Source organism: Odocoileus virginianus, chromosome 18 (genome assembly GCF_023699985.2).
Source record: "Odocoileus virginianus isolate 20LAN1187 ecotype Illinois chromosome 18, Ovbor_1.2, whole genome shotgun sequence".
Lineage (NCBI taxonomy): Eukaryota > Metazoa > Chordata > Mammalia > Artiodactyla > Cervidae > Odocoileus > Odocoileus virginianus.
In genome coordinates this window covers 30889349-30911188 of record NC_069691.1, presented here as the reverse complement: position 1 = coordinate 30911188, position 21840 = coordinate 30889349, and the positions used below count along the sequence as shown (strand labels likewise).

General features: G+C 40.8%; 1 protein-coding gene across 6 annotated transcripts in view; it reads right to left on the bottom strand.

Moving 5' to 3' along the window:
- Window positions 1-242: 242 nt before the first annotated feature.
- The window catches only part of LOC110125789 (uncharacterized), a 40639-nt gene continuing 19041 nt past the window's right edge, over window positions 243-21840 (bottom strand). For 2 of the 6 annotated variants that reach the window (XM_070480521.1, XM_020875082.2), the window contains one exon: window positions 243-2658. Coding sequence is in view for 2 of the 6 variants with exons in the window: in XM_020875082.2 (XP_020730741.1) it covers window positions 2358-2658 (301 nt within the window). In the remaining 4 variants the exon portion in view is untranslated. Of the gene's footprint in view, window positions 2659-3948; window positions 9402-13721; window positions 13879-21840 lie in introns of those variants that run through there. The other 4 variants (XM_070480520.1, XM_020875109.2, XR_011492807.1 and 1 more) reach the window with 3 other exon arrangements.

The window sequence follows — 21840 nt, the reverse complement described above, 5'->3', positions numbered from 1 at the left end:
AGTATGGCTCTTTGGAAGGACCTGTCACTAACCTGAAGACCTAAAATTCCAGGACAAAAGACAAAAACTCAGAAGATGGACCTTTGCTAGAGGAAAAATATGTCTTTGGACTTTGATTTCTTGAGTCCAGAATTTAAGGAACTGAATTATCCAGATATACGTGTCCAAGAAGTAGGTAGGAGGAAAATTGGGAGCTTGTACTTTCAAACTCTGTATAAGAAGGTATGCTTGTAAGTCAAGAGTGACAGGCAGACTTTTATTTTTCATCTTTTTCTACATTTGAAATTTTGAATAAGCATATGTATTGTCAATTCGATAACTTGATGAAACTAATAATGAATGATTAGGGATTTCCCTAGTGGTCCAGTGGTTAAGACTTTGCCTACCAATGTAGGAGATGTGGGTTTGATCCCTGGTTATGAAGCTAAGATCCCACGTGCCTCATGGCCAAAAAAATCAAACATAAAAGAGAATGAATTATGTAACAAATTCAATGAAGACTTAAAAATAATGAATGACTAGATTTTATCTTATGATTCAGCATGTGTTATCAGGATCTTACTATGTCTCTGACTGCAGTTAGGGAACTATGGCAACCGAAAAGTTAGGAAATACCTCTGGGGAAATGATTATTATGATACTGATGAAGAAATACAGGATTCAAATTTATGTATACAGAAGATCACAAATATATAAATTATGCATAGAAAAAATGGCAAGAAATATCTATTAAGGTGTTAACTATAGTGGTCTTTGAGTTGCTAAAGAGATTGATGGTTTTTCCCTCCTCTAATTAAGGACTTTCTGTATCACCACATGCTACTCTGCAAATGGTTAAAAAAAAATAAATTTTATTTTCAGATGTACCAAAAAAAGTTTTTAAGTATACCAGATGCTGATATAATTTTAGTGTTAATACGTGTTTTGCAAAGATCACCGAGCCCGCTTTTGTATAATAATTGTATTGTGTAAACTGCCCATCAGTTATAGTCCTCATAATTAGTGGAAAGTAGTTATAAAGTAATAATAGGCACAATCTTCAGAAACAGAAGACTGAAATCTTAGTTCCCAAGTTTAGTACTTATTACTGGATGACCCTGGGTAAGTTTCTGAAACCTTCCTGAACCTCGATTTCCTCATCTGCTGAGTGAGGAAAATAATGGCAGCTACCCCGTAGAATTATTGTGAAGATTAGGTGAGAATCATAGCCCTTTGCGTGGCATGTGCATAGTAAGTCCTGAGGATTGTCAGCTCCTGCTGGCGGTTTGAGCCCAAGACTTTCAGCTACATAGGAGAAAATAGATGCCTCATATGGGATACAGACAAGTTAGCAGCCCTGTGTAACTTCAAGAGGCCATTTACCAGAAAATTGAAGTGGAGAACAGGCTTTGGGGAGAGAAATCTCATGGAAATACTTCTCAAAAAAAAAAAGAAAAGAAAGGGGTTAAATCTTTTTCTGCAATAAAATGCAGGAAAAGGAGATGGTAGGGGAAAAAAATCAATCAAATGATCTTGGACAGCAGGTATAGTGTTACCTGTGGGGAGGAGATAAGAGGAAGGGCTGTAAGGTTACTGATCAGACAAAACCAAATAGGGTATTAAAGAGAGGGTTTGATACTGAGCCCTGAATAGAATTTCAGGAATATGAATGATGGTCTGGGATTACCATGTTATAAATCAATGAGGTGACTCAGATGATATCATAGTCCCGAAGAACAAAATTCAAATAGATATTAATAACACCTGACCTTGGATATTAACCTTCAACACAGTTATTTGTAATCTAAAATTCTGGGGTAGACAATCCTATAACCATCTGGTTCTTTTTTATTTTATTTTTTGAAGGAAGGAGGTGGCAAGGATGGGCTTTGGAAAGGGAAAATAATAAAGGCAATTTAAAACAAGACATTTGGGCTTTGAAGGCAAGAGGGCTTGGAAAGGTTCGGAAGTGCTGAGCTATCAAGTGTCATGATGGTGTCAGGTTTGTTTTCTGTGAAATATTTGAACTAATTTTATCAGCAGCATTTCTCTCCGGCTATTTACCACCTGAGTATTTGTCAAGGCCTTTAGAGGAGGCAGCCGAACAAGTACATCTGAAATTCTTTCTATTTGGAGCACAACTTGGGTGGGGAAGGCTCTCTAGTGACAGGGGTGGGGAGCTGACAGTAGATGTTGCTGTGAGAAAGATGGGATTTCAAGAGCTGTCATCAGGATTGCCACGTCTGGTTGCAGTCGATATTTTTCCAAATGCCAGCCACACGAGGATTTAAAAGAATGTGCAAAGAAGCATGTGGCGTGCTCCTCATGAAGCAAGAGTGGGCTAAGTGGCTCGCTTAGCATCACTCGCCCCCAGCCAATCACGAGCTTGGGCACCCTGGTCTCTTCCCTGCAAGGCCTTGGCCACATGCCCTCCTATACAATTGTGAGGAGATTGGATGAACCACGATGGTATTTAAAGCACTCTTCCATGGCACTCTTGCAGTTGTAAGATTTCCCAAGAGGCAGTTGCCAAGATTATGTTCTTTCCCACTGGCTTTTAATTTGTAAATTTTAATGGGCTTTAGATATGGCAATGTAGGTGACGCTCTGCAAGGTGGCCATAGATGAGAAGGTCCCGTGGAAATCTTCAGACTGCACTCTCTGCCATCATGAAAGATGCTTTAAAAAAAAAAAAAAGCATAAGAATCAAATTCTCTGATTGTTAGCATGCTGCTTGCAGAAACTGATTTTAGAAGAAATCTGTGAATCATCTATGCTCTTATAGTAACTAGAAAATCACACAATTTTGTTTAAAAGTAAACCACCCTTTAAAAATGAAAAGGAAACAGATCAATACTCGCTGGACCATATTTCTCTTTATGTTTTATCCACCCTAATCATGCAAACTCTGCTGGCAGCCTTCCCAGATTCTTAACACTGCCTTGACACTCTTTTTCTCTCCTCCTGGTATAACAGCCCTATTTGAATTATTAATTCTGGGATACCTCCTTCCTCTCTAGAAGGCAAACAGATCCACCCATTTTGGGCATCAGAAGAGTAATCAATGGCATATTAGGATTCACTTCTATTTCAGTATTGGATCCTTAATAAAAGATTTACTTGAGAGTAATTCAGTATCCATTTTATGAATAAAACTGTTCACAGATTAACTAAGCAGTAAAACTTCACATAGGTGACAGATTACAGACATTTCTAAGTGAATTTGCTCCCAAGCTCTTTTTCATTAAGCTGTTAGGAAGTGTTTTGGGAATGGAATAAGCCTGTTACCTTTTGTTTTCAATTTTTGTCATCTTCCTCTTGCCTAATAATCCTCTTTTTAAGAGTTACACATTGCTTTATTGAGCCCAAGGCTAAACTGATATCTCTTCATTGCTTCCTTCCAACTTGTACACCATTGGGAGGCTTCCAGATACCCAGCCCAAGAAACTCAGTAAGTAAAACATCTAATATTGCAGGGTTGCCCTGTCTGTAGAAACGTCTATTCTCTCTTCTATCTCTTGCCTGCTTTTTCTTTACTGGACTTTCATTCTCTTTTCAATGCATATCTCCAGTCTTGCAACTGTAGTTCATCTATGCCAATTATTCTTGTTGCAGTGCAATATTTCACTAAGGGAATATGTCACAGGTTTTTTTTTGTTTTTTGTTTTTTTTTTAATCCCATCGAAAGATACTTAGGTTGTTTCCATCTGGGGATTCTCACAAACTGTGCTGCTTTGAACTTTCTTGCACATGTAACCTGATACACTTAGGCAAGACTTTCTTAAAGATTTAGTCCTAGGAGTGGTATTGCTCTGCCCTGGGTGTGCCTGTCCTACTCGAAAATACCAAACTATCTTCCAAATAGATTGTGCTAAGCAACTGCCTATTGAAGGGCTCCTGTGTGCCCAGCTCTGTGATGGCCCTGTAGCCAGCAAAACGCAGTCCTATCCCTCGCCTCACAGTGCTCACTTATGCTAGTGGAAAGAGTGGTTCTGCTGAGTCACTGTCCTGATAAACTGGAGCCAGAGTGGAGGGATGTCCATCTCCTCTCTCTCTCTGGGGTCGCTCCTCGTCTGCCTGGCGTGGTCAGCGACTGGACGGAAGTGCCAGCTTCTCTGTTGAGTTCTCTGAAGTGGTGTGGTCATCCATCTGCTCGTCTGGAGGCCTCTTCTTGGCATTGAAAAGGATTGTCATCTGAAAAGTGTCTCCTAGATTATAACTCTTTCATAAAGATAATTCAAACCCTTCCTCGGTAACTCTTAGGAGCCAGGTGACTTTGTCCCTGCCCTCAGACACTGTAGATTATAATAAGGGAGACAAACTACATAGTTAGAAATAAACAAGAGCCTATTTGAAATGCCCTTGAAAAAAACACAGCAAATGCTCAGGTTTTTTGCCTTTATTCCAGCTGAAACAGACATGAAAGGCTGGTGCTCTGTGCCAAACATTGTGGCACCGCTATTTCATTCCCCTCTGTAAGTGGATTGAGTTGGGAGGACTTAAGACACGCCACAATTATTTGTCTATTCATGCATTCACCAAATATTTATTGAATGGTTGCTACATGTAAGCCACTACTTTGCTGTCTTCATCTTTGGAAGCTTACATTCCTATGGGCCCACACTTCCAGGGGCTTTCTCACTGTCTGTCTCCTTGCCTGATGTGTCACCTTAACCACACTGAACCCCAAGTATATTACTGACCTTCCCTGAGCCTGGGGCAAAATTCCCCATGCCCCTGCATTTATATTACATCCCTTTTTCCCATGGTGTTCACTTGCTGTCGGTTACAAAGCTCCACTGGCTACCTGGATGTATCCTACACAAGGATATACGCCTTGTGTGTATACAGCTTCCCTAGAGCTTTCAGACATTGGCCCAAAATAACGATAATTACTATTTAAAGAGAGGTATCTTGCCTGGAGAATCCCATGGACAGGGGATCCTGATGGGCTTCAGTTCATAGGGTCACAATGAGTTGGCCATGTGAAGCAACTTAGTATGTAGCAACAGTTTAGAAAATGCTTTTTGCATCCACAGCGGTGTACTTACTCACATCAAATTTAGAAGATCCACAAATAGGCATTTTTATATCATTATTAGATTATTCTCTATTTCACAGATGAGAATTTCAAGGCTCAGAGAAGGTAGGTAACTTGCCCAAGATCACTCAGCTAGTAAGTAAAAAGCTCAAAGTTTTGTCCTGCATGTTTCCCTCTATAATTTGACCTAATCTCCCATCCCACAGACTGTTCTAGTCCCAACTAGACCAGACATGCTTCTTCTACCATTCCCATGTCCAGTTCAAAGCCAACCTAGGTCTTTATTTTTAAGCATGACTCTGGATCCTTGGGGACTTCCTACTAATGAACTAGCCCTTCCTTGGGTTTCCCAGAAGTAAGATGTGAACCCCAGGCATAACCTAAGATCCTGAGATATCCAGAAATGTAGCCATCTTTCAACATTCCTTGGATGCCCATCCTGTGCATACTATTCACTATAGTAGCCACTAGTTACTTAAATTGAGAGGCTTCCCTGGAGTCTCGGATGGTAAAGAATTTGCCTGCAATACAGGAGACCTGGGTCTGGTCCCTGGGTCAGGAAGATCCCCTGGAGAAGGGAATGGTATTCCCTTCTGGTATTCTTGCCTGTACAATTCCATGGACAGAGGAAATTGAAATTAAAACTCAACCAAAAATCCAATTCCTCTGTCACACTAGTCTCATTTCAAGTGGCTACTGTGTGAGACAGTGCAGGTTGTAATTATTTCCATCAGGAAGGTTCTATTGGATGATGTTAGTTACAGCAATCTCCACATGTCCATCAGTGCTGCTGTGACAACCACCTGCTCATAAGTGGGTTTTAGTCTAAAGAACGTTGGGATTGAGCACTGAGGTCCATGGGTTTTGTTTTGTTTTTTAAATGAGGATAAGCTACAGATTGGGAACAAAAGAGAGGGTTGTTGTTGTTTTCATTCTCTAAGTCATGTCCAATTCTTTGCAATCCCATGGACTGCAGCATGTGAGCCTTCTCTGTCCTTCACTATCTCCCAGGGTTTGCTCAAACTATGTCTATGGAGTTGGTGATGCCATCCAACCGTCTCATCTTCTGTCACCCCCTTCTTCTCTTGCCCTCAATCTTTTCCAGCATCAAAGTCTTTTACAGTCAGTTGGCTCTTCACAGGAGGGAGGAGGACAAAGGGCCAAGATGTGAAACCCTGTTTCTCAGACAAAAAAAGGAACAGGAACAAATTGAAATAAACTGGAAGTTGTGGGCCAGTCAGAGGTGGCCACAAACCACAAGCACTGTGAGATTTGCCCTGCTGGGGGCATTAAACCACCCACTGCAGTTTGTATCCAAAGCTGCTGAGAAGGGATTCACTCTGCAGATGCTTTGATGACCTATAGCACAGGAAATCAGGTGGCCACACTTAGCAAAATCCAGGGTCAGAGAACCTGGGCCCCAGTGAGTCTGAGATCTGGGTGAGGCGGGGAGGGCTGGTGGCAACACTTAGCTTCCCCGTACCTGGGCGTGAGTTCCTGCTCTGCCCCTTCCTGGTTGTGTGGCTTTGTGTGCATTACTCAGATTCCTGCTCTGAGACGCAGGGATGGAAAAGCTTTCTCTGCACCATAGGTATGCGGATCAGATGCTACAATGAAAAACACCAAGCCCTGCACAGATCCCCGGAGATGGTACCACTTCTACCACTGCTCTTGTCAATGACTCAGTGATCTGGTGTGAGGGTCCAGTCAGGGGCTGTCTGGGGGTGATGGCATTTCTCAGGCAGAACTCCCTCTCACCATCTCCCTTGTACAGTGAGAGAGAAAGAGCCTGGACTCTGGGAGGATTCATCTTCTGTATTCTTTTCGAGACAGATGAGTTAAGGATCAGCTCAAGTGAGTGAAGCCATTTCCCTTTCATTCTGACCTGCCCAGGAGACTTTTCTGTTAATATCACCAACTCATTTGATCAAAATCTGTTGCCTAATACTTTAGGCAACAACTGGTCCCTGGTTTGTTTTTGGCTCATTATCTTTAGCCCTGAAGCTCTCAATTCACGTTTTATAACTCCGGTACCACTGTAAGGAGTATGGTTAAACTGGATTTCCTCGGTTGCTTCTTCCAGGTTTCCCCTTGTTTAAAGACCCTGATGCATTCTTGATCTAGGTGAAAGGAAGTTTGTTTTGTTTGTTTGTTTCTTTATTGTGGTGCTATGAGCTTATTTAAAATTTTCCATTAGCCTGTAGCTCAGAGGTGAGTCTGTTACTGAATTGAGTTCATTTTGCTTTGCAAAAATATCCAGAAAATTGTACCTTATTTGGATAAGAAGTAATGGCAGAAGCCAGAAATACTCCTATATCCTGCCCTCAAAGGATCAAATGGTGTTCTTTTTTTTTTTTTACCTTAATTAAAATAAATTACTTTAGAAGGAAGAGAAGGGAATTTTGTAATTTGAAAATTAATCAAGCTCTCAGGCAACCTTCTCACCCAGAGTCAAAATGATGATATACCACAGTGACCTAAGGATTTTAAGATCCCTGGTTAAATGGGTCATGTTTATGTAAAATATTATTCTCATTATCATTCAAATAACTAGCTAGTAGGGAATTTTCACCTGCGTTCAGAACTTACAGCTCACCACAAATAGCCTTTTATGTCTCAGCTGGTAAAACCATAAGGAGGTTGTTATTCTACAAAACAGCTTTTCATAGAAATCTAATTCAATTTTAAGAAAATGAATATGAAGGGAAAATACCTGTTCCTGCTCTTTGAATAGCTCCAGCCTCCTACTCCTACGCCCACTCTGAGTCAAAGTTCCTTTAAAAGCATTAGTCACTCAGTATTGTCCAACTCTCTGTGACTCTATGGACTGTAGCCCACCAGGCTCCACTGTCCATGTGATTCTGTGTGGTGAGAACACTGGAGTGGATTTGCCATTTCCTTCTCCAGGGGATCTTCCCGACCCAGGGATCAAGCCCAGGTCTCCTGCTTTGCAGGCAAATACTTTACACTCTGAGCCACCAGGGACCTTCCCTAAAAGGCCATTTTCCCAAAGGAAGGCAATGCCAAAGAATGCTCAAATCACCACACAATTACACTCATCTCACACACTAGTAAAGTAATGCTCAAAATTCTGCAAGCCAGGATTCAACAATATGTGAACCGTGAACTTCCAGATATTCAACTGGTTATAGAAAAGGCAGAGGAACCAGAGATGAAATTGCCAACATCCGCTGGATCATCAAATAAGCAAAAGAGTTCCAGAAAAACATCTATTTCTGCTTTATTGACTATGCCAAAGCCTTTGACTGTGTGGATCACAATAAACTGTGGACAATTCTGAAAGAAATGGGATTACCAGACCACCTGACCTGCCTCTTGAGAAATCTGTATGAAGTTCAAGAAGCAACATTTAGAACTGGACATGGAACAACAGACTGGTTCCAAATAGGAAAAAGAGTACATCAAGGCTGTATTTTGTCACCCTGCTTATGAAGTACAAGTAGGAATCAAGATTGCTGGGAGAAATATCAATAACCTCAGATATGCAGATGACATATCTGCATATGGCAGAAATTGAAGAACTAAAGAGCCTCTTGATGAAAGTGAAAGAGGAGAGTTAAAAAGTTGACTTAAAGCTCAACATTCAGAAAACTAAGATCATGGCATCCGGTCCCATCACTTCATGGCAAATAGATGGGGAAATAGTGGAAACAGGGGCAGACTTTATTTTTGGGGGCTCCAAAATCACTGCAGACAGTGACTGCAGCCATGAAATTAAAAGATGCTTACTCCTTGGAAGGAAACTTATGACCAACCTAGATAGCATATTAAAAAGCAGAGACATTACTTTGCCAACAAAGTTCCATCTAGTCAAGGCTATGGTTTTTCCACTGGTTATGTATGGATGTGAGTTGGACTGTGAAGAAAGCTGAGCACCAAAGAATTTATGCTTTTGAACTGTGATGTTGGAGAAGACTCTTGAGAGTCCCTTGGACTGCAAGGAGATCCAACCAGTCCATCCTGAAGGAGATCAGTCCTGAGTATTCATTGGAAGGACTGATGTTGAAGCTGAAACTCCAATACTTTGGCCACCTGATGCGAAGAACTGATTCTTAGAAAAGACCCTGATGCTGGGAAAGAGTGAAGGAAGGAGGAGAAGGGAGTGACAGAGGATAAGATGGTTGGATGGCATCACTGATTCAATGGACATGAGTTTGAGTAGGCTCCGGGAGTTGGTGATGGACAGGGAAGCCTGGCATGCTGGAGTCCACGGGATCGCAAAGAGTTGGACATGACTGAGCAACTGAACTGAACTGAAAAGTCCTCAGGGGTTTCCAGGTTGTCTGAAAAACAATCAGCATTCGTTGCTTCATTGCTTCATATGTAGCTTCTGCCAGAAGGAGATCCATGAAGGGATGCACTGGGGGGAAATAGTAAATATATAGAAAGTTACACATGATGTTAATATGTACCATCTTGCATGACTATTATAAGTTCTCCTGAGCCCTCTTTCTGAAGTAGTTCCTTCAACAGAAAATACACTCTGCTTGTGAAGTACAAGTGACTACAATAGTGTCTTCTCTTCATTTCAAATATATCTCCTCTTTGCTAGAGAAAATGCACACATCCTTTTCTAATGCTATTAAAATGAAAAACATTTAATATCAAAGCCAAAATCAAATCAAGTCTGAAGTTCAAAGTGCTGCTGTACCTTCAAACCACACTCCAATGTCCCTCTTTTGTAGGGCTGTGAATGGGTGGGAGTGATGGGTCCCTCCAATCAACAATCACTGTCACTGTACTCGTCTATTTTTTCTTCTTAAATGTCTTTACCACAGTCCATCATTAGGAGATGATGACTGCTCCTTTAAATGAATCTCAGTTCATAGAGTTTTATACGGTGTAAGCATGAAGTGGTCTAGCAGGAGAAGGGAGGAAAATTGTGAAAATAATAAGTAGTGTTTATTGAACCCTACATGTGAAGTGGGGCTTCCTGGGTGGTCAGTGGTAAGGGAATCTACCTGCCAATGCAGGAGGTGTGGGTTTGATACCTGGGTCAAGAATATCCCCTGGAGTAGGAAATGGCAACCCACTTGCCTGGGAAATCCCATGATGGGAACGTGGTGGGCTACATACAGTCCGTGGGGTCGCAAAAAGTGAGACACAATGAGCAGGAAGACATGCAAGTATGAAGCAGACGTTGTGATCAGCCCCTCTCAGCAGTTAATCGAACACTTATGATTCCACCATGAGGCCGTTATTATTCCCTTTAGAAAGCTGAGGGAACTAAGGCAAAGAGCAGTGAAAGAACTTACCCAGATCATAATGCTTGTAAGGAGCTGAGCAGGGTCCCAAGCAGACAAACCCCCACTATCAGGTGCCTTTTTAATCTTTGCAGTTGATTCTATATAATACTCAATTTGTCCATTAGTTATTACAACCGTGATTACATAATCGTCATCCAAAATGGGGCCATTTTGCAAATGAAAGTGGTCAAACATTACGCCCGGACAACAAGCATAAATAGGGACCATTCCAGGGAAATTAGATGTGTATTCAACCTAATTGTTAAGAACTAGGAGCAATGTCACACACAGGAATTAAGACTCCAGGCCAGTCCATTCTTCTTCTCTTAACATTTTCCTTCATAGGCCCCAGGACACAGTTATTTCACAATAAAATATTGAAGTCAAATGCTCCATGGTCCATAAATACAGAATTACTTCCCTTCCTAAAAACTCCTATTTTAGCAGAGTTTTTTTAAATGTACTAGGTGTATATGCTGATTAAAAAAGACTATTTTTTTAAATTTAAAGGTACAAAATAATATACACAAAATTTGATCATTTGGGTAAAACAAAAGGATTTTTATATATTTGCATTGCATGTATATGTGAGTTTACACCTAGGTATGCTTCTGCATGCAGAATATATCTCTAGATAATGCTCACAAGAAATGTTTAGTGATTGTTCCATCACCAAGGAAATGAATCCTAGAATCTGGGGTGAAAGGGAGACTTATTTACACAGTATATTTATTTGTTCAGTTTGAATTTTTTGCCACCAGTGTGTATTATTTTTCAAGATAAACAAACTAGATAAATAAATACCTCCCATTAAGTGAAGTTGTATCATAGCCAATAAGAAAGCAACCTGATTAAAGTAATTGGCACTGATTTTTGAATGACTAATAACTTCATCTCTTTTTAGAAACTGACATTTTTAGAAAGGGATGCCCGGGAACCAAAGTGAATCTTTAATTGGTAGAATGTTAAGAGGGGAGGGAAGAAATTCACGGGAGAATAATCAACCATGCAGGAAATAGTGTCTTCTAAATTGGTGCCAGTCTTCATATTTTCTTCCTTTTCTCCAGTTATGAACCCACAAATTTTCTAAAATGTTCACCTTTTTAAAATGTAGGAAATTTAAGCTCCAGTAGTATGGGGAAGAAAAAGATTGTAGAAGATGCAAAAATTTCTCAATATAGTTTCTAGACAAGAAACTATTTGCTAAATTTGAAGGCTCAAGAGTGATGGAATTTTCTGCTCCTTAGCTATGTACTCCCAGACTTCTGTAGCTTAAACTTCACTAATAGTGGAGAAAAAGATCAGAGATGTATAAAAGAATTCAATTTGGCCATGTGCACTGAGACAATTCAATGCAAAATTGGGTTGTTAAGCTAGTGCCTTAAACACCATATAATTCAAACAGAAGCATCAGTAATTCTTAGATAACATACTGGCATTAAGGATATTTTATATATGTATGATAGAGACCTCAAGTTTCACATCTAATACCTGCTCTTCCCTTATTACCATAATAGAATCCTAATTTCATTTAGGAGAGTAATTTTTCTTCCTAAAAGACCACATCTCCTAGGTTCCTTTGAAGCTAGGTACAGTCTTGTGACAAAGGTTTGGTCAATGAATTGTAAGTGGAAATGTTCTGATGTACTTCTGTGGAAGTTCCTTAAAAGGAATTAATCAGGGTAGGAGGGCTTTCCTTTTTGCCTTACCCTTTCCTCTTTCATGCTTGGAGAGAACATGCAATGTCTAGAGGGTCATCATGGCTGCAGGATGAAAGGGCAGAGAGCTAGAAAGAGCCTGGGTCCCTGGTGACTTTGAGAAATCACCCTATAAGCCGCAGCAATCCAGAGGCAGGATCTCTGTCATTAACTGTGAAATGCTTTCCCTAACTGATCAAACAAATTACTTCTCTCCTTTGGGAGAAAGAATGTCATGGAATAAAATAAATAGCAAATTCAGTCACCATCATTCCTAATCTGTATACTTTGCCATGCCTGCTTTTTGTTTTATTTTATTTTTAATTAATTCAGTTTTTAAAAGATACTTCACCTTTTAGAACAACCCAGGAGCTGAGTCTTCAGCTTCTCGAGGTCTAGAAAAGTTCCTCCCCTTTATGAACAACCCATCTTTCAACTCACAGAAACCTCAATTAATAATCATTTTGCTCTCAAGATGACTCTGGGGGACATTTACTCAGACAGTGTGACTGTCACCACAGTTGTTGAAACTGGAGTTATATCCACAGATGAACTTTTCTCACTTGTTTATTTTCCACATGGGGTGTCTCATTTAAAACAAATCCATTGTACATCCCCAGGCCCTAAATGTAGGCTGTGTTATGGATATCCTTTGAAACTTCTTTCTGATTTTCTCCAGGAAGGAGGGGAGGTAAAATCTTGACTGAAAAGAAAAAAAATTTATAAGAAAGAAACAAAATAAAAACCATATTTTTAGCAGAAGGATTTTTGAAAGCCTTGGAAAATGTTGTGTTCACTCACATAAGGCCCCACTGTTTTAAACATATTTTACTATAATTTTTCCTTCAAAATTCTGACATGCAAAGTTGAACAGGGCTCTTTCAGTGTACAACCCTGGGATATGGAGAAATAGAAAGAACAGTATTCCAACTAATGCATGCTCAGTGGGGATCATAATATCGCATAATTGCTTGAAATCCACAGGCTGATCCGATGTCATCTTCAGAAATATGCAAGTTTCCCTTTGTTTTCTGAACTAGAGATATTTTCTTGCTTTAGGGCTTAACCCTTCAGCTCCCACCCCTAATTACTGAAACATGATGAAAAGTGAACATAGAGCTGCCCTTCCAAAACCTACTCCAAATGTTCTGTAAGAGTCTCCCAAATCTGCCAACTTTTCTTCTAACAGAAACACACAATATGTGTTTAATTTTATCAGGGAACCTCAAGTGTTCCTTTTCACCCATTTCCTTTTCTACCTGTTTCTAAATACACACACACACACACACACACACACTCTCTCTCTCTCTCTCTCTCTCACACACACACACACACACACACACACACCGTCCTAAAATTTCCACAAGAAACTCTGCCAGAACAAAGAGTTGCTATTTCGGAGCATGTAATGACATGTTTAAAAGTTCATCAACTTCCCCCTTTAAAAAAAAAAAAAAAACCTGGCAATGAGTCTAAAATAATTCAGAAAGATTTAGAGGAAAAAAACCCTTAAGACCTCTTCTTCTATAACATTATGTAAATCATAAATATACCCTGGTCTGGAAGTGATTACAACAAGCTATGAGACAAAAGGTACTCCAGCAGACATTGCTGACAATAGGCTCTGTTCTCTCATCACTGTATAAGAGGATTTGGGAAGGTAAGTTCTCGAAAGGACTAATACGAGTTTCATGTCATTAGGAAGAATTCCCAAGTGTATGTGTTCTAAATATTAACCCTAAGTCCTGGGCCATAACTGATTGATAAACTCAGTACAGAAGCGTGTCGTCTCATTCAAGGTGAACGACTCCGGATGCTCCCAGCGTTCACTCTCTTCTCTAGTTCTCCCTTTTCTTCTCAATTGTCACTGTCCCTGACCTTCCAAACAGGAGCCCTGGAATGAAGAGGAGGAAGTACTATATAAACAGTTCATTCTAGAAGCGTGAGTCATTCCTACCTCAGCTCCCCCATTGCCTATCTAAGGAATACCCATTCAGATCTAAGCTTCTCAATTGCTTTTAGAAATCACTTCTTTGTTTCATTTTTTCCCCATACCTTTACCGCAAGGGCAAAAGTTTAACTTTTTCACTCTTCTTAAAGCATTGCAATACTCAGTTTGGATACTCAGTTAACAGAACATCAAGAATTGCATTTTGCTTGATTGTATAGCATTAGAAGCTAAGGCCAGCCAACTCAAAGGGACTCTGCAATGCCATTTTATAATTAAGCAGAGCGCCCGCTGGACCGCATGTTCTAACAGATGTTTCCTGGCCCCAGGTACTAAGCCAGCACATAGTAAAACTGCCCAGAGCGTCTCCCTGAGCCAAGATGGGTCAGTGTCTGGAACGACTCCTGTCTAGTGTCTCTGACTGTAATTAGAGAATGAGGCTAGCTTTTGGTCATTAATTCCATTTGAAAAATAGCCATGGCTAAATTAAAAAAAGAAAAAAGAAAGAACATCAGAGTACTTTTAAAATTGAAAAGCCCAATAAGAAAATGGAGATAATTTATTGGTGATTTGTTATTTCGAATAGTGTTTTAGACCTTATATAAACTCTGTACAATGATTTGCAAAATTCTTCAAGATGTTTTGCAAAATTTTCACTCCATTTATAAAATGGATAAAATTAGAGGTTCCTTATGCTTAGGCTGGAAAAGAATTTGTAGACTGGTTAGTACCAGGAAATCAAACGCATATGCTGTAGCGGCCAGTTGGTAAATGAACAAGTCAATGAAGGGCAAGAAAAACCATTCTGCTTTTTAAAAAAAAAATCTAGTTTTCTTTCATTTACTTGTTTTCAATAAGAGACATGGGTACAGGAATATATCTCTCCAAGAAAACAACAGATCAAGCAGAGGTTAAATTCAGGAGATGTGCTCCTGAGGTGAGCAAAGTCCTTATACCAGATTTGGCATCTGGAGACCGCTCTCAGCCTCTCAGCCCACGCAGTGATGCCACCCTTGCCCTTGCCCTAGAAGCTCTTGAACCTCCCCCAACAATCAGTCAGCCACGGAGAGCAGGATATCCCTGGGATGTTGCTCTAGCACAAAGGTAATCCATTCTGATGAGTCCCTTGCCTTAGTAGTTAAATGTTTTTACTATCACCCTGAGCACAAGTTCATGGACAAACAGAAACCAGTATTTCGCCTCTGTGTGGAGCAGACTAAAGGTAGTAGAAAATGATGAAGTTACGGGAGCCCGGGAGAGCCCATGCCACGTTAGAGGGCTCAGGGGGTCTGCTACTACAAAATGAGTAGAAATCTGGGACCCCTATGGCCAGATCTGATTTCTCGAGAGAAAATAAAAACCTACATTCTTATATGGAATTTCCCAATTAAATGTCACCACATTCAAGCACTACAGTAAGTAACACCCTTCTGTGGCCCAAGTCTGGCCTGGGTGCTCCAAATTTGCAACCTAGTGTTTTAAGTGACTTGCCCAACCATCACTCAAGTGACTCTAGATGGGGGCTAGAACTAGAATCTGGAGTTTCTGACTCCTTATCCAGTGAGACCTGACTTTCATTTCAACAGTCCTATAAACCACTGAATACCTTTCAAGAGGAATTTGTAGACTATATACCCTAAGAAGCAGGAACTTTGATATTTTTAGTATTATGGTTTTTTACACTAGTGTTTTCTCCTACAACAGAAAAGAAAAACTCATTTACAAAGTTGACATATAGAGGAGAAAAAGATAAAGGTTTCAGCTATTAAAGGCAATCTACAACTTCAAGAAAATGTTGGGCCTCTGGCAGGTTGGAAAGGACTGAGGAACATTTGTTTTAAACGAAGAGATGGATAGAACTCTAAGAAAGGTTTTAAAACATTTAAAACATCCTATGTTGAGGGTGGCCCATAGCAGGGTAGGAAAGCCTTCAGGTCAAAAGAAACCTCACTATTAGGAGTGATCTGGCTTTAATGGATTTCATATGATCCTGAGACCAATCTGTCCTTGTCATAGCTGTTCTTTACCTCTGTTATTAAGCAAAGTTGCACCTGGAGGGAGGTTAAGTGTTTATAACGTAGGTTTGTTCATGGATGTGTGTGTTAGTCACTCAGTCATGTCTGATTCTTTGTGACCCCTTGGACTGTAGCCCACCAGACTCCTCTGTCCATGGGATTGGCCAGGCAAGAATAGTGGAGTGAGTTGTCATTTCCTTCTCCAGGGGATCTTCCCAGCCAAGGGATCGAACCCAGGTCTCCTGCATTGCAGGCAGATTCTTTACAGTCTAAGCCACCAGGGAATCCCTGGTATTCATGGATTAACTGACATATATTGAGTATGTACCATGTCCCAGACCAAAGTCTCAAATATCTGACTCATCTTCCTTTTACCACTTATGTTGTTATTGTTGTTTAGTTGCTCAGTCGTGTCTGACTCTTTTGCAGCCCTGTGGACTGTAGTCTACCAGGCTCCTATGTCCGTGGGATTTCCCAGCAAGAATATTGGAATGGATTGCCATTTCCTTCTCCAAAGGATCTTCCCAACCCAGGGATGAAACCTGTGTCTCCTGCACGTTTCCTGCATTGCAGGTGAATTCTTTACTGGCTGAGCCACCAGCGAAGCCCAATTACCCTATTAATCATTTATTAAAACAAACAAGCAAGCAAGCAATGTGGTCTTTTTCCTTAAACAGAAAAAATAAAATAAAACCTTAACTAGCCTAATGTTGGGATAAAGCTTGTATCAGTGAATCAAGTAGTCCTTGCCCTTAAGTGGACCATTAAGACATAAAGAACTAATTTTAATAAAAATGTTGGAAGCGTTTTGTTCAATGCAAAGGAAAATTAATTTTCCTCGAGTCAGCTGGGAGATGTAAAGAGAGCCTCACCCTGGTTGTGATATTGGGTTGAGCCTTAAGGAATGAGCAGGCGTTTTCAAGGCCAAAAAGGGGAGGAAGGTCATTCTGGGCAGAGGAAGCAGTTGGCAGAAAGGCAGTCCCACAGTGTGTTCAGCATTTGTGGAAGAGCAAGTGGTTCAGGAGAGCTAAAGCCAAGGACACACGAGAAGAGTGGCAGGAAAACCTGACTGGGCTCAGTTTTAAATAAAATAATTACACGGTAGTGAGTATAACCTCTTACACTGAAGGTGAGGGGCACTGCCCAAGGGTTTAGAGTTGGAGAGTGTCCGACCTGTTTTAAGTTAGAGAAAGGCCATCTTGCCTTCAAAAGGCTGGTGACTGAAAGTACTGAGGCTAAGAAAGTCAATTTGGAAGCTGTCTAGACTCTTCAGGCAAAAGATGGTGAAGTACAGTCGGCCCTCTGTATCCATGGATGATATCTGAAATATGAAATTCCATAAAGTTTCAAAATGCAAATCTTGAATTTGCCAGCAACAATTTACACAGCTTTACATTGTATTTACAACTACTTACATAACATTTCTATTGTATTAGGTATAAGTAATCTAGAAATGATTTAAAGTATATGTGAGGATGTGTGTAGGTTATATGCAAATACTATGTCATTTTACATAAAATTCTTGAGCATCCATGGAGCTTGGTATTCCGGCGGGGGCTAGGGGCTACAACCAATCCCCTACAGGTACAGAGGGGACCACTGTACTGAATTAGACAGTAACAGATGAGATGAAAAGGGAGAGCCACATCTGAAAATACCTTTTTTGAGGTAGAAACAATAGAACTTGGTGACCAGTTGAATAAGGAAAATAGGAGGGGTGAAGATTGAATCTGAAATCTTACCTTGAGGGCCTGGGTGTAAGAACATGTCATCTACCAAAACATAAGGGAAAGCAGGGTTTCTGGAGGGTAAATTTTGGAGAAGGAAGAGGGGCAGCTGGTAGATGAGCTCTGGCTTGGGGATGTTAAGGCTGAAGTGTCTTTTATAGATTCTAGTAGGTGAAACTTCTGGAGAGCAGTAAAAACTGGATATGGGGTTCAAGCAAAAAATACAAACCATGATCTTGACCCATGTAGAAATGCTCTGGAAATAAGCTTCAAATGATATGAATGGAAACTATTGGGTTAGCTAAAAAGTTTGTTTGGGTTTTTCTGTAACATCTTATGGAAAAACCTGAATGAACTTTTTTGGCCAGCCCAGCACATACTGAGAGCCCTAAAGGATGATAATCAAATAGTAGTAAACAAAGGCACAAAGCAGCACTTCAATCAGCTTCCATGTCCTTTTTTATACAATAAAACTGGGAAATTATTAAAAGAGCACCAGCCTTGGAATTATGCACACATAGGTTTGAATAGTAATCATGCTATTTACTAGATGTTTGACTTTGGACAGGTTATTATGCAATCCCTGTTAGCAAGACACATAGGTGTTTTGAGGCAGATGCTAATCTATGGACGGGAAATACAAAGATAAATAAAGGCCCTCAAAGAGCTTAAATTTCCTTTTCTATAAAACAAGAAGATTATAAGGAGTCCATTTCAAGCAGGCTTCCCAGGTGGCTCAATGGTACAGAATCTGCCTGCCAAAGGAGGAGACATGAGTTCCACCCCTGGGTTGGGAAGATGTCTTGGAGGAGGAAACGGCAACCCACTCCGGTTTCCTTGCCTAGGAAATCCCACAGACAGAGAAGCCTGGTGGGGCTACAAGTTCATGGAGTTGCTTAAGAGTCAGACACAACTTAGCAACCAAATTAACAACAGCAAACTATTCCAAGCACCCAGCACAGCATAGACAGTACTGAGACCTGTCACCTTACCAAGTACCAAGTACCAAGTACTTGCTATTCATAGGCTCATTTAATTCTGACATCAAAACTATGCTGCTGCTGCTAAGTCACCTCAGTCATGTCTGACTCTGTGTGACCCCACAGAGGGCAGCCCACCAGGCCGAGATAGACATTAATGTTGGTCCACTATACAGTGGGGAAAACTGAGCTTAGGTATGTCTTAGTTTCATAGGGAACAAATTAAGAGTCGTCTGATTCCCAAAATGCTGCACTTCATCTTCTTTCCTTTGCCAAAACCGAATGAGTAGGTGTGGCCAAGAACACCTTCTCTCTCTCTCACGTGTGTTTGGGTGTTTGTGTGACTAGTTCCAAACAGGAAAAGGAGTACGTCAAGGCTGTATATTGTCACCCTGCTTATTTAACTTATATGCAGAGTACATCATGAGAAATGCTGGGCTGAATGAAGCGCAAGCTGGAATCAAGATTGCTGGGAGAAATATCAATAACCTCAGATATGCAGATGGCACCACCGTTATGGCAGAAAGTGAAGAACTAAAAAGCCTCTTGATGAAAGTGAAAGAGAAGAGTGAAAAGGTTGACTTAAAGCTCAACATTCAGAAAACTAAGATCATGGCATCTGGTCCCATCACTTATGGGAAATAGATGGAGAGACAGTGGAAACAGTGTCAGACTTCGTTTTTTGGGGGCTCCAAAATTACTGCAAATGGTGACTGCAGCCATGAAATTAAAAGACGCTTACTCCTTGGAAGGAAACTTATGACCAACCTAGATAGCATATTAAAAAGCAGAGACATTACTTTGCCAACAAAGTTCCGTCTAGTCAAGGCTATGGTTTTTCCACTGGTTATGTATGGATGTGAGTTGGACTGTGAAGAAAGCTGAGCGCTGAAGAATTGATGCTTTAGAACTGTGGTGTTGGAGAAGACTCTTGAGAGTCCCTTGGACTGCAAGGAGATCCAACCAGTCCATCCTAAAGGAGATCAGTCCTGGGTGTTCATTGGAAGGACTGATGCTGAAGCTGAAGCTCCAGTACTTTGGCCACCTCATGCGAAGAGTTGACTCATTGGAAAAGACCCTGATGCTGGGAGGGGTTGGGAGCAGGAGGAGAAGGGGACGACAGAGGATGAGATGGCAGGATGGCATCACCGACTCGATGGACATGAGTTTGAGTAAACTCTGGGAGTTGGTGATGGACAGGGAGGCCTGGCGTGCTGCAGTTCATGGGGTCGCAAAGAGTCGGACAGGACTGAGTGACTGAACTGAACTGATGCTCACTTAGCCATGTCCGACTCTTTGCGACCCCGTGGACTGTAGGCCTTCAGGCTCCTCTATCCACGGGGTTCTCCAGGTAAGAATACTGGAGTGGGTTGACATTTCCTTCCCTAAAGAGTCTTCCCAACCCAGGGATCACACTCATATCTCTTGTCTCCTGCATTGGCAGGCAGTTTCTTTACCACTGAACCACCTGGGAAGCCCCACCTTCTCTCTCACTTCCCTGAAAATATGAGTAAGGGAACTAGAAGTTATCATCTAAGAAAGTACCAATTAAGTTGAGATAAATGTTTCCTATTAACAGGGGGATAATCAAAATTCAAAGTAGTCAAGATAGTGCTGGTATGAATTTCTTTAAATGATATTCAGAATAACTGAGCTAAAGATGATTCCCTACAAATGCTCTTGTCAGTTTGTAGATGGCCAAGGTTACATAGTCACACGTGGTGGTCCCGGCTGCTACTACAATCTCTTTCCTACTGCAAATCATTTTTGGAAGTAGATGGAGAAAGAAATTTAGTGAGTCAATAATTTAATATTATAAGTATTTTGGAAGTAATTTTCACTGTTAAATAATGAAATACAACTGCTTAAAAGTCATTCTGGAGTGGGAATCTTCATTCTATAACCTTTTTATGTCTTCCACTTTGCTATCACTCTTAAATCTTCATTCTCATTACCATCACACTGGCTTGGTCTAGGCTCTCTTCATTTCCCTCCTGGATAGCACTCAACCCCTTGTGCTCTCTCTGCAGAACATGCTATCACAATTGCACCAAATCTTTATCCTTCTCCTAAAAAGCCTACCCACATTCATGCATGAACACAGGTTGCTTACAACATTTTGACCTTCATTCCCAATGCAGAGAACATTTTAGGTCCCACATGTAGCATGCTATTTCACACCTCTGGTCCTTGGCAGTTAGTAGCCTCTCTGTATGACATGCCCTACCCTAAGTTTATCTGATAAACTCCAACTCATCTTTAAACACACAGCTCAAGAGTCATCTCCTCTGAGAAACCCTTCATTACCTTTCCATGTGCTAGTCTTTGTATCCCACAAGATTCTGTTTATTAAGAAATCTGTCGCACTAAATGACTTGTACTTGTTTACATGTTTATTTCTCCAAGTAAATGCTAAGCTCTGGGAAGAATGTATATCATCCTCTACATTTTTTAATCTCCATACCCAGGAGAACCCCAGCATATACAGTAGGGGCTCAGTAAATACTGTGACAGTAAATAGAACCGATTCCAGTTGTCATCATCATGGTCATCATTCCATGGTTAGTGAATGCCCACAGGAGTGTAACTTGGTAGGTGTTACATTCAGTGTTTAGAGAGGTTGAAGGAAAGATAGCCAGACTCCTTGCTGTTTCTGATGAAAAGAAACGGGGGTCTCTCTAAAATAGGAAGGAAAGAAGAAAAGCTAGCGGAGCCTGAAATGTGTTCATTTTGTCACTTTCGGATGCCAGAGTTTGGGATTTTGGTGCAGGCCAAGCCACTTATCTTAGAAGGTTTTGACAAATTTTCTGGGAAAAAATAAAAGAAATGAATAAAATGAAAATCTGTGGTCAGAAGGTTACGGAAAGGCATGGCACACATTTTTGCTGGGGAATAGGAAGCGGTCTTGTCTCCCGCAGCAGGGCTGTCTAATAAATCTGGAGAGTTTTATTGACTTCATAGGCGCAAAAATAACCACCCGGAGAAGACATCGGGTTTCACTTATTTTTTTGGAAAGTAATTTTTCACAGACGCGAGGTTAAAAGAAAGCGGTTGCACGGGCTTCGGCTGTGGTGGTGTGTCTTCTGGTATGCGTAATGCAACTGGATCTCAATTCTGGGACGATGCCCAGTTTCAGAGGTCTAGAAACCTCTGTTGAAAACCATGAGGACAGGGTGTTGCCAAAGT